At 46.0% G+C, this 12,101-nt stretch overlaps 1 protein-coding gene across 1 annotated transcript; it reads left to right on the plus strand.

Annotated features, from left to right (window-relative positions):
* The first annotated feature begins 1,202 nt into the window (after positions 1-1,202).
* Positions 1,203-2,161, plus strand: TMEM89 (transmembrane protein 89). The gene is made up of 2 exons (XM_008068170.2): positions 1,203-1,570; positions 1,969-2,161. Exons 1-2 carry the CDS (start codon positions 1,274-1,276, stop codon positions 2,152-2,154), a joined length of 483 nt encoding a protein of 160 aa, XP_008066361.1. The 5' UTR covers positions 1,203-1,273; the 3' UTR covers positions 2,155-2,161.
* Positions 2,162-12,101: the final 9,940 nt, after the last annotated feature.

A 12,101-nucleotide genomic window follows, 5' to 3' on the forward strand; every position in this document is an offset into this window, starting at 1 on the left:
ATTAACTAGGTGTGCTGGGGTGTACCTGTAGTTCCAGTTATTTGGAAGACTGAGGCAGAAGGATTGCTAGAGCCCAGTAGGTTGATGCTGGGGTGGCCGTGAGTGCCACTGCACTCTAGCCTGGGCGATAGAGTGAGACTCCAACTAAAAAAACAAAAAACAAAAAAAACCACCCAGAACAATGTTGGATTTAGGCCCCCTGCTCAAAACATATGAGCTTTGTTGTTTATCAGGTACTGACCAGGTGTCAGGTTCTGTGCTAGGCACTGGGCACGGTCAGAGGGGACAAAGACTTCCTTGCCCTCCAAATCACAGAGAGACCCTTGCCCAGTGTTTTATCATGGCTGTGTCAGTGCCTGGCACTGTCCACCCCCACCAGATGCTCAGCCCAGGAAATCAGAGTGTTTTGTCTATGCTATCATGCCATGTTCCAGCACCAAGAATGGTGCCTGGCAGCTACACGGTAAATATTGGTTGAATGAAGTTTAAGTGATGAACTGGGAAGCAGACCTTGAACAAGAGATTGCAACTAGATTAGAAAGGCTTTGAAGAAAATAAAGCAGGGTCATGTGAGAGAGAAGGGACTGTGTTACCCAAGATGGTCATGGGAGGGAGGCTCAGGACTCTTGAACTGAAACTCCAGCCAGAAGGAGGTGACTTTCCAGGAGTGGGGAGCAGTGCTCCTGGCACAGCCAGCAGCAGGTATGTTCAGGAAGGTCTTTGCAAGGCAGGGGCAGCATGGGCAGAGGTGAGTGGGCCAGAAGACCTCACAGGCCAGCAGGATCCTTCAGGCTTCATTCTGACAGTGAGGGGAGCTACCCACAGGTGTTTTAACCCCACATTTTTGAGCACTCACCCTGCTGCGATGTGGACTGTGGGTTGAGGCAGGTGTAGGGCACCATTGAGTGGCTTGGTGGCACTGTGCTTGGTCTGCCTGGGGGAGGGGCTGCTCCTGGTGGAGAGCCGCAGGCTATAAGGGCTGTGGGGCGTTTGGATTTTATGGGTTGGTTGGTAGATGAGGTGGGGGGAGGAGGTACTCTCTCAGTGCTAGGTTGGCCAGGCCATCTGGGAGAGTGGGACCCAGGACCCAGGCCTGCCATTCTCTCTCCAGCCCTGGAGCCCAGCCCCCTACCCCACCCAATTTCTGCCCAGGCTACCTCACAAAAGGCCATGGACCCAGCTACCTGAGTCAAGTCTGCTCCTGGGGGAGGGGTGTTTGCCCGTTGCCAGGCACCCGAGTTCCGGTCCTTGACAGTGGCCCCTGGCACCAGCCATGGCCATGTTACACATGCTGTCCTTGCTGCCCTTGCTGCTCCTGCTGGTGATGTCTGCCCCCACCCATGCCTGGTCTCGGCCCCTCTGGTACCAGGTGGGACTGGACTTGCAGCCTTGGGGGTGCCAGCCAAACAGTATGGAGGACTGCAGGACTAGCCTGGGCTGTCCTGGTTATTGGATAGGCCTGGGAGAGAACCGCATTTACCCTGTGGCTGGGGTCACAGTCACCACCATGATGCTGGTGATCAGCCGCATGGTGCTGCAGCGACGGCGGTCACAGGCTGCCAAGGGTCAGGTGAGTACAGCTGTCCTCTCCCTCACAGCTCCTGCCTCCACTTACACCTGCTGGACCCATGTCCTCCAGCCAACCCTGCCCCATCGGCCCACATTGTGGCTTGTGGGTCTCCTGCCTCTCCCCTAGCTCACAGCCCATTGCCCCTGCATCCACCACCCACAGCCAGTACCCTGGGCCCATCTGTCCCCTTTTAGTACTCTTACTCTTATCTAATCCCCATGGGCCCCAAGACCACTCCAGTCCACAACAGACCCTCAGCAATCCTCATTACTTTAAGTCTTCTTCCCATCCCCTTTGGTACTTCCTCCACACCCTTCTCCTTAGCTCCACTGCTGCCCCTTGCACCACCTTCATCCCGTCCCTCCACTCTCACTTCTGCCTCTTGGTCCTATTCTCAGCGTCCACAGGTGACCGCTGGCCCCTGTGGAGCTTGGAGACGGCGGACCCCAACCTCGGACCGTGCCCTCCTCCGTGGGGTTTTGCACATGCTGGATGCCCTCCTGGTCTACATGGAGGACCACCTACAGCGTTTAGCTTCCCAGCAGCAAATCCAAATAAAGGGGACTCCCACCCAAAGTGGGTGACCAAACACATGCTTCTCTGTCTGATGGCCAGTGGGGCTGGGGATGGTCTGAGGCTCTGGGCCAGCGCTTGAGCGTGTGTGTCTGTTCTCTCCAGGGCTGTCTGGACCCTGTGTCCTCTTCTGCTCTTAGAGCCAACAGACCTGTTGGGGAATTGGTGTCTAGGATGAATGGCAGCTGGGGCCCAGGCTGGCTCACATCGCTCCATCACCCCTAACACCTGGCCCTCCCTAAGGATCCCCTACAACACAACTGCTCCTCTGGCCTCACCAATACCTGGGGACCCCCAGTACGGTGGAAGAGGACATTGGGGCAGATTTGGGTGGCTCAGGGAGGGCTGTCCAGAGGAGCTGACAACCTGGCTGAGTCCTGAGGAGAGGTGGGTATGGGGAAGCAAACTCCAGGTGGAGGTTTCCTGAGCAAAAGTCATGTGCTGTGTTTGCTGCTCCATGCACATGGACAAGGGGAGCAGTGCCCAGTCGTAAAAGGCCTCAAGTGCCAAGTGAGGGTCATGGACTTCTCCAGTGCACAGGGGGAGCCAAGGAGGGCCCGGTCAGCTGAGGAGACAGAGGAGGTGGGCAGTGGTGAGATTGGGACCAGATCCACTCATCTCTGATGGGGAACGGAGAGCCCTGGGCCCCCAGTCACTGTGGGGACCACACCCACCCCTTTGCTCTACCCTTGTTACCATCTCAGGGAGATTGACAGGGGAGCTGTCCTCATGACTTTAGTCCTGCCACCAAAAAGCAACTAGCTCCAGTTTCTTTCTTCCTTGTCCCTGCAAGGTCCTCCCCCAAAAGGTCACTGCTCTGAGTCTCCAATAGCAACCACTCCTCAGACCCTTGGCTCTTGCCCAGCTCCCAGCTCAGGCCCAGCAGCCCCAGCTTGGGGCCAGGCAGGCAGCCCTAACGCCTTTCTTTTTATGGCTGTCTCAAACACTCTGGTGCCTCAGTGGTCTTTGCTTCAAGGCCCCTGGAAGAGGAGTGAGGGCTGAACCTTCCCAAACCTTCCTTCCTTCTGCCATGGGTGATAAAGGTTGAGTTGGGCTTGAGACAGCTGCATTTTTAGGGTCCCTGTTTTAGAAAAAGAATACAACATTATTTGAAAATAATGAGAAAATAAATGGTGACAAATTAAAAAAAAAAAATTTGAGTCAGGATTTGTCACCCAAGTTGGAGTGCAGTGGCATGATCATAGCTTACCCCAGCCTGAACCTTCTGGTCTCAGGCGATCCTTCCACCTTAGTCTCCCAAGTAGCTGGGACTACAGGCATGTGCCACCACACTCGGCTAATTTTTTGCAATTTTTTTTTTTTTTTTTAGAGATGAGATCTCACTATGCTCCCTAGGCTGATCTTGTACTCCCCAGCTCAAGCAATTCTCCTTTCTCGGCCTCCCAAAGAGCTAGGGTTACAGGCATGAGCCACTGTGCCCAACCAACAAATTAAATTTTTTTTATTTGACAAATACTACAATACTAATTCCAGAAAAATAGCATATTTGTTGTAGTGCCTTTCTGACATATTTCTGTAGTGCTTTTCTCTGCATTGTTCAGCTTCTTACTTTGATGGTCTCTACATAAGACAAGAATTTGGGGCCAGGCGCGGTGGCTCAAGTCTGTAATCCTAGCACTTTGGGAGGCCGGGCGAGAGGACTGCCTGAGCCTGCAGATTTGAGACCAGCCTGGGCAACTTGGTGAGACCTCGTCTCAACAATAAAAATCAAAAAATTAGCTGGGCGTGGACATGCACGCCTGTAATTCCAGCTACTTGGAAGGCTGAGGTGGAAGGATCACCAGAGCCCAGCAGGTCAACTCTGGGGTGGTCGTGAGCATGCCATTGCACTCCAGTCTGGGCGACAGAGGGAGACTCCAACTCAAAAAGAAAAGACAAGAACTTTGTACCTTTTTTTAGGGGGGGGAGTATTTTCCATACCAAGAATAAAAGTTAATTCAGTCTTTCTTCTTCTTTTTTTTTTTCTTGAGTTGGAGTCTCCCTCTGTTGTACAGGCTGAAGTGCAGTGGCATGCTCCTGGCCACCGCAGCCTTGACCTGCTGGGCTCCGGTGATCTTTCTACCTCAGCCTTCCAAGTAGCTGAAACTACAGGCACACGCTACCATGCCTGGCTAATTTTTGATTTATTGTAGAGATGAGGTCTCGCCAAGTTGCCCGGGCTGCTCTTGAACCTGTGGGCTCAGGCAGTTCACTCGCCTCGGCCTCTCAAAGTGCTGGGATTGCAAGCTGAGCCACCGAGCCCGGCCCAGTCTTACTTCTAATATAATTGAAATTTGTCTTAATTATTTTAAAATTTTATTTATTTATTTTCCATTTTTTTTGTTTGTTTTTTGAGTTGGAGTCTGACTCTGTCGCCCAGGCTGGAGTGCAGTGGCATGCCCTCAGCGACTGCAGCCTCTACCTGCTGGGCTCAGGTGATTCTTGCACCTCAGCCTTTCAAGTAGTTGGAACTACAGGCACATGCCGCCACACCCAGCTAATTTTTCTTGATTTATTGTAGAGATGAGATCTCGCCAAGTTGCCCAAGCTGGTCTTGAACCCACGGGTTCAGGCTCCTCTCACCTCAGTCTCCTAAGGTACTGGGATTGCAGGCTTGAGCCACCACGCCCAGCCATATTTAAAAAAATTTTTTTTGAGTTGGAGTCTCACTCTGTTGCCCAGACAGAGTGCATTGGCACACTCACAGTCACTGCAACTTCGACTGCTGGGCTCAGGTGATCCTTTCGCCTCAGCCTTCCAAGTAGCTGGAACTACAGGCACGTGCTATCATGCCCAACTTATTTTTTGATTTTGTAGAGATGAGTTCTCACCATGTTGCCCAGGTTGGTCTCTAACCCCTGGGTTCAGGAAATCCTCTCACCTCTCACCTTGGCCTCCTAAAGTGCTGGGATTACAGGCTTGAGACACCACACCAGCCTGTTTTAATTATTGATGGTTTAGGAAAGTTATTTTACTTCCTAACCTGTTATTGATGGTGTCACATAAATGTTCTAAATTTTTGTCAATTTGGGAAACTGTCATCAGCTTTCTTTCATATAGGATCTATGAGATTTGGAAGAATTTTCCACAGATGAACTCTTAGCTCCACACATTTCAAATCTTCTTTTTTCTCCATGGCTCATATTTTTTCCTGTGTTGGGCACTGTGGGGTAGGTTCCTATTGAAATAGTATTTTGCACGTCTGTCCTGACTGACAGGATTTTCCGAGAAGCTACATTCCTAGCTTATTGTCCCGTACAAGAGCAACAAGTTAACCTTATACAGGAGTGGACAAACCACATAAATATGTCCCTCTACACCCAAATCGAGTGTGTGGTAGACTCAAGGATGTGCCTCCTAGGTACCCATTCAAGGAAGGCTGGCTGCTGCCAGCCACTGGGAAGACAGCAGACGGCTCTGCCAATGAGCCACACTCCTGAGACACTATCCTGCGCTCCTGGAACAAACATTCTATTTTTCCATTTCAGGGTATTATGTTTTTCCATTATTGGTTTGTTGATTTTCCAGATGTCAATCTGTTTATTTTCAACCGTCTGAACTTCAGCAAGAAATGTGATATAGGTCGGGCACAGTGGCTCAGCCTGTAATCCCAGCACTTTGGGAGGCCGAAGCAAGAAGATTGCCTGAGCCTGGGGGTTCAAGACCAGTCTGGGCAACTTGGTGAGACCTCGTTTCTACAATAAATCACAAAAACTAGCTAGTATGGTGGCGTGCGTCTGTAGTTCTAGTTTCTTGGAAGGCTGAAGCGGAAGTATCCCCTAAACCCAGCAAGTAGAGGCTGCAGTGGCCGTGAGCATGCCACTGCACTCCAGCCTAGGTGACAGAGTGAGAACCCCCCCCCAAAAAAAGAAATGTGATATAATGTGTGCACTAAAAGAAGCCACAGAACAGAAGGTGGTTATGATAATGCCATGGATGATGACTGGATCAGGGAGTGCCCTTTTAAGAACTAACTAAATAAATATTAAGCAACTTTAAAAAAAAAGCCAGAATTAACATACTTTTAGTTTGTATCTAACATCTCTCTTTTTCCTATATGAGTTAAAAGGCAAATGCATAAAACAATAATCATACATTTATGTTAATTGGCATACCATGTATAAAAATATCATCTGTGACAATAATAATATAGACTGGACACAGTGCTCATGCCTATAATCTCAGCACTTTGGGAAGCAGAGGAAAGAGCATAGCTTCAGGTCAGGAATTCAAGACAAGGCTGGACAATATTAAGACCCCATCTCCGCAAAAAATTAAAAAATTAGTTGGTTGTGATGGCACACACCTGTAGTCCCTTCTAATTGGGAAGCTGAGGTGGGAGTAGAATTTGAGCCCAGGAGTTAGAGGCTAGCCAAATTTTCGTTATGTATATTTTACCACAATTTAAAAACACACATACACAAAGGAATGACATTCTGATATATGCTACAACGCAGATGTACCTTGAGACCATAATGTTATGTGAAATTAGCCAGAAGTAAAAGGACAAATATGATTCCACATATATGAGCTACTTATAATAGGCAAATTCATAGAGACAGATAGTTGAATAGAGGTTATGAAGGGCTGAGGAAGGGGAGAAATGGTGAGTTATTGCTTAATGGGTACAGAGTTTCTGTTTGGGATGATGAAAATGTTCCGGAAATAGATGGTGGTGATGATTATACAATATTGTGAATGTACTTAATGCCACTAAATTGTACACTTAATAATGGTTAAAGCACTAAATTTAATGTTATGTATATTTTAGTACAACTTAAAAGTTTTTGTTTTTTAGATTCTAGGGGTACATGTGCAGGTTTGTTACATGGGTATATTTTGTGATGGTGAGGTTTGGACTTCTATTGAGCTCATCACACAACCATGGTATCCCACTGGTAATTTTTCAACCCTTAGCTCCCTTGCCTTTTAGAAGTCTCCAGTGTCTGTTGTTCCCATCTTTGTGCCTGTGTCTATTCAGTGTTTAGCTCCCACTTGTAAAGAAAAATGTGTGGTATTCAGTTTTCTGTTTCTGTGATAATTCACTTAGGATAATTGTCTCTAGCTGCATCCATGTTGCTGAAAAGGACATTATTTTTTTCTTTTTTTTTTGAGTTGGAGTCTCACTCTTTCACCCAGACTGGAGTACAGTGGCCACTCCCGGCCACTGCAGCCTTGACCTGCTGGGCTCTGGCAATCCTTCTGCCTCAGCCTTCCAAGTAGCTGGAACTACAGGCGCGCGCTACCACGCCCAGCTAATTTTTGACTTATTGTAGAGATGAGGTCTCGCCAAGTTGCCCAGGCAGGTTACGAGCCTATTTTGTTCTTTTTTATGACTGTGTAGTATTCCATGGCATATATGTACCAAGTTTTCTTTATCCATTCCACTATTGATGGACACCTAGGTTGGTTCCATGTTTTTGCTATTGTGGATAAACATATGAGTGCAGGTGCCGTTTTGTTAGAGTAATTTATGCTTCTTTGGGTGTATAACCAGTAGTGGGATTGCTGGGTTGAATGGTAAATTTATTTTTAGTTCTTTCTGAAATCTCCAAACTGCTTTCCACATGGGTTGAACTAGCTTACATTCCCACCAAGAGTGTACAAGCATTCTCTTTTCTCTGCAACCTCACCAACATCTGTTGTTTTCTGATTTTTTTTTTTTTTTGAGTCAGAGTCTCACTCTGTCACCCATTCTGGAGTGCAGTGGCATACTCAAGGCTACTGCAGCCTCAACCTACTGGGCTTAGGTGATTCTTCCGCCTCAGTCTTCCAAGTAGCTGGAACTACAGGCACATCTGACTAATTTTTTTTATTTGTTTATTGTAGAGATGAGGTCTCACAAAATTGCCCAGGCTGGTCTCGAACCCCTGGGGTCAAGCAATCTTCTTGCCTCCACCTCCCAAAGTGCTGGAATTACAGGCATAAACCAGTTTTTGACTTTTAAATAAAGGCCATGTTGACTAGTGTGAGATGGTATCTCATTGTGGTTTTGATTTGCATTTCTCTGATGATTAGTGATGTTGAACACTTTTTTAAATTTGTTGGCTGCTTGTATATCTTCCTTTGAGAAGTACTGGTTCATATCCTTTGCCCACTTTTTTTTTTTTGAGTAGGAGTCTCATTTTGTTGCCCAGATTGGCGTTTGGTGGCATGCTCATGGCCACTGCAGCCTTGACCTGCTGGGCTCAGGCCGCCTCAGCCTCCCAAGTAGCTGGAACTACAGGCATGCGCTACCACCCTTGGCTATTTTTTTGATTTATTATAGAGACGTAGTCTCGCCAAGTTGCCCAGGCTGGTCTCGAACCCCTGGACTCAGGCAATCCTCTCACCTCTGCCTCCCAAAGTGCTGGGGTTACAGATGTGAGCCACTGCACCCGACAGCCTTTGCCCACATTTTAATGAGGTTATTAGTTGTTTTTTCCCCTGACAATTCATTTGAGTTCTTTGTAGATTTGGATATTAGTCCTTTGTTGGATGCATAGCTTGCAAATAGTTTATCCTATCCCGTAGGTTGTCTGTCTCAACTCCCCTGCTTTGGGTTCAATTAATTTGCTCACAGAACTCAGGGAAACACATTTACTGATTTATTATAAAATATGTTGTAAAATATACTTATGAAGAGATGCCTAGGCACTCCAGACTGGGCAATGGAGTAAGACTCCTACTCAAAAAAAAAAAGGTGAGAGTGTGAAAAAATTAAACTGAATTATAGACAAGAAAATAGAAGTTTTACACTTTTGGAGAGGTAAAAATTTTTCAATAAAGTGTCAGAGAAAAATAGTTCTTCCTGAAGAAGATTCTTCTTAAAGCCAATTTTTCCCCAAACCAATCTGAATCAAGACCAATTTGCTAGTGATCCATTTCCACGGTCAGGCTCGCCGTATTTCACCTCTTTGAGCATCTGCCCATCCTCTCTGGATTTGGGTGTTTCATGTGCCTTTCAGGAGTCTGGTGTTCATCCTTTCAGACATTCCTCCCTGCATTGGCTGTATTTCCATATTTCTGGAAAGTTCCTATCACTACTGTGATAGTTTATATACCAATAACTCAAGACATCTGTTTTGTTTGATTCTTGAAGCTTTTCCATTCTTTTGTTTTGTTCAATGAGTGTATGTGATCCAGTTACAAAGTAAATGAACACATCCAAATGTTTGTTCTTGTATAATGATAAATAACTGTGTTTAAAAAAAACACAGTATCACAGGCAAGAGGAGTCGAAAGAGACAGACAACTAAATGTAACGTGGTATCCTGGATGGGATCCTGGAACAGAAAAAAGACATCAGGTAAGAAATGGAGGAAATTTGAATAAACTATAGGTTTTAGAGTAGACCCCCTCTTGGCCAAGGAGATGCCACATAAACCTTGAAAACTGGGTTCCCGGGCAACCCCCTTGGGTCCCCTCCCACTGTGGGACCTTTTCTGTCTTCTCAATAAATTTTGCTGTCTCAAAACAAAAAACAAAAAAACTGAGTTCCCAGTCATGACAGAATGGAAGGTCAGACATGCCTCATTATACCCTCTTCCTTTTGAAGTTTAGATAAAACAAGTGACCAGCATTAATGCTATAAAAGAGATCGTAAAACTGATGGAATGGACTCTTTGTGGCAACAAGATACCAATTTATAAACCTAAGGCCATGCCAGCAAAGGTTAAGTTACACACCCCTACACTTAAAGAATAAACTATGTTCTAATTTCCACAAGTCTTTTCTTTTTCTTCAGCAGCTAAACAAGTACTGGTCTAGAGATAAAGCAATACTGAAACAATTACAGTTCATCTACCTCCAGACACTGACTAACTGACACACGTAGCCCCCCACCATTTCCATCCACCAGTCATAACTACAGCTTTGATTGGACAAGAGGCTGATTTCAGTAACTTTCTGCTGCTAAGAGACCAATGACCAGGACTGTTCTGGCTGGTTTACAGAGGCTGCTGCACTGAGTGTCTCTGTGTCCCTGCTTCACTTTTTGACATACAGGGAAGCCTAATTGTAATGCATTTAAATGTTGTCTCCACTCCAAAATGTTCATTGGATCATATGTAGCATGCATATTTATTTAGTACTAAATCATTAGGACTCCCTTCGTGAATATTCACAGCTTCTCCTGTAACTTGTAGAATATATATGTTCAGCCAACCAGGTCAGTATAAAGCTCCTGCTCCCACCTCTCTTCCTTCAAAGTATCTGTCTCTGGTTTCAGCCAGGGTCCAATTCTCAGCCTGCAGGTTGTGACCTTTTCTAAGAAATCAAAGCTCCTTTCTAAATTTATAAATTGTGTGTTTTTTTTGTTTTTGTTTTTTGAGTTGGAGTCTCACTGTCACCCAGACTGGAGTGCAATGGCCGCTCCTGGCTACCGCAGCCTCGACCTGCTGGGCTCTGGCGATCCTTTCGCCTCAGATTTCCAAGTAGCCGGAATTACAGGCATGCACTACCACGCCCGGCTGATTTTTTTATTTATTGTAGAGATGAGGTCTTGCTGCCCAGGTGGGTCTCGAACCCGCGGGCTCAGGCAATCCACTCACCTCAGCCTCCCAAAGGCGCAGGATTACAGGCTGAGCCACTGAGCCCAGCTCTGTGTGCTTTTTTAGTTGACAAAAGTAATGTATTGATATTGATTCTTTATTGTATTAAATGTACCATACTAATGTAAAATGTTAATAATAGGAAGAACTGTGCAGGTGTGTGTGTAGAGGATGTATGAGAAAACTCTTTGTACCATTTGCTCAACTATTTTGTAAATATAAAAATGTACTAAAAACCAAAGTTTTTAAGAAGTAGAAAGATGACAGATGACTTAGAAGATTCTATTTCACTTTCTTTTTTATGCCTGACAGCTAAACTTATTTTTTTTTCCTTTTCATTACCAAATTCCTATCTTTTAACATGATTTACTCTCCAAGCTGACTCTGGCAGATAAAGAAGAAAGTGAAGGTATTTTATGACTATAAATCTGTCTTTTGGGAACTCTAGCATCTGTTTTTTTTTTTTTGAGGTGGAGTCTCACTCTGTTACCCAGACTGGAGTGCAGCGGCACACTCACAGCCATCACAGCCTCGACCTGCTAGGCTCAGGCAATCCTTCCGCCTCAGCTTTCCAAGTAGTTGGAACTACAGGCGTGCACCATCACGTCCAGCTAATTTTCTGATTTATTGTAGAGATGAGGTCTTGCCATGTTGCCCAGGCTGATCTCAAACCTCTAAGTTCAGACAATCTTCTTGCCTCCACCTCCCAAAGTACTGGGATTACAGGTGTGAGCCACCGCACCCAGCAATGACCCTTTTTCTTGTTTTTGGTTTTTGAGTTGGAGTCTCACTCCATCATCTGGGCTGGATTGAGTGGCACGTTCACGGGCACCTCAGCATCGATCTGGTGGGCTCCAGCGATCCTTCTTCCTCAGACTTCTAAGTAGCCAGAACTACAGGCATGGACTACCATGCCGGGCGAATTTTTTTTGATTTATTGTAGGGGTGAAGTCTCACCAAGTTGCCCAGGCTGTTCTGGAACCTGTGAGCTCAGGCAATTCCCTCACCTCGGCCTCCCAAAGTGTTGGGATTACAGGCTTGAGCCACCGCACCTGGCCAATGACCGTTTTTTTTGGACAAAAAGATATATATCAATACAGAAGAGTAAACATGATAGCACTTTCCCCTTCCCCTCAATCCATTTTCCAGAGATCACTCGGTTGAAAGTTTACAGTGTGTTCCTACAGACTTTTTTCTAGAACTACTGACCTCAAACGATCTTCCAGTCTGGACCTCCCAAAGTGCTAGGATTACAGGCTTGTGCTACTATGCCGGGTCGGTATGTTTTTGTTTTCCAATCAAGCAACTATTTTACAAATTAATCTCGAAGTTGTTCCTTTTTCCTTAGCAATATACAATATTGTTAAACTCCTTCTAAGTCAACCACCTGAATCTACTTCACTCTTTTTTTTTTTTTTTTTTTTTTG

The sequence above is a fragment of the Carlito syrichta genome, unplaced genomic scaffold, assembly GCF_000164805.1.
Source record: "Carlito syrichta isolate Samal-C Ts95f unplaced genomic scaffold, Tarsius_syrichta-2.0.1 Scaffold309885, whole genome shotgun sequence".
NCBI lineage: Eukaryota > Metazoa > Chordata > Mammalia > Primates > Tarsiidae > Carlito > Carlito syrichta.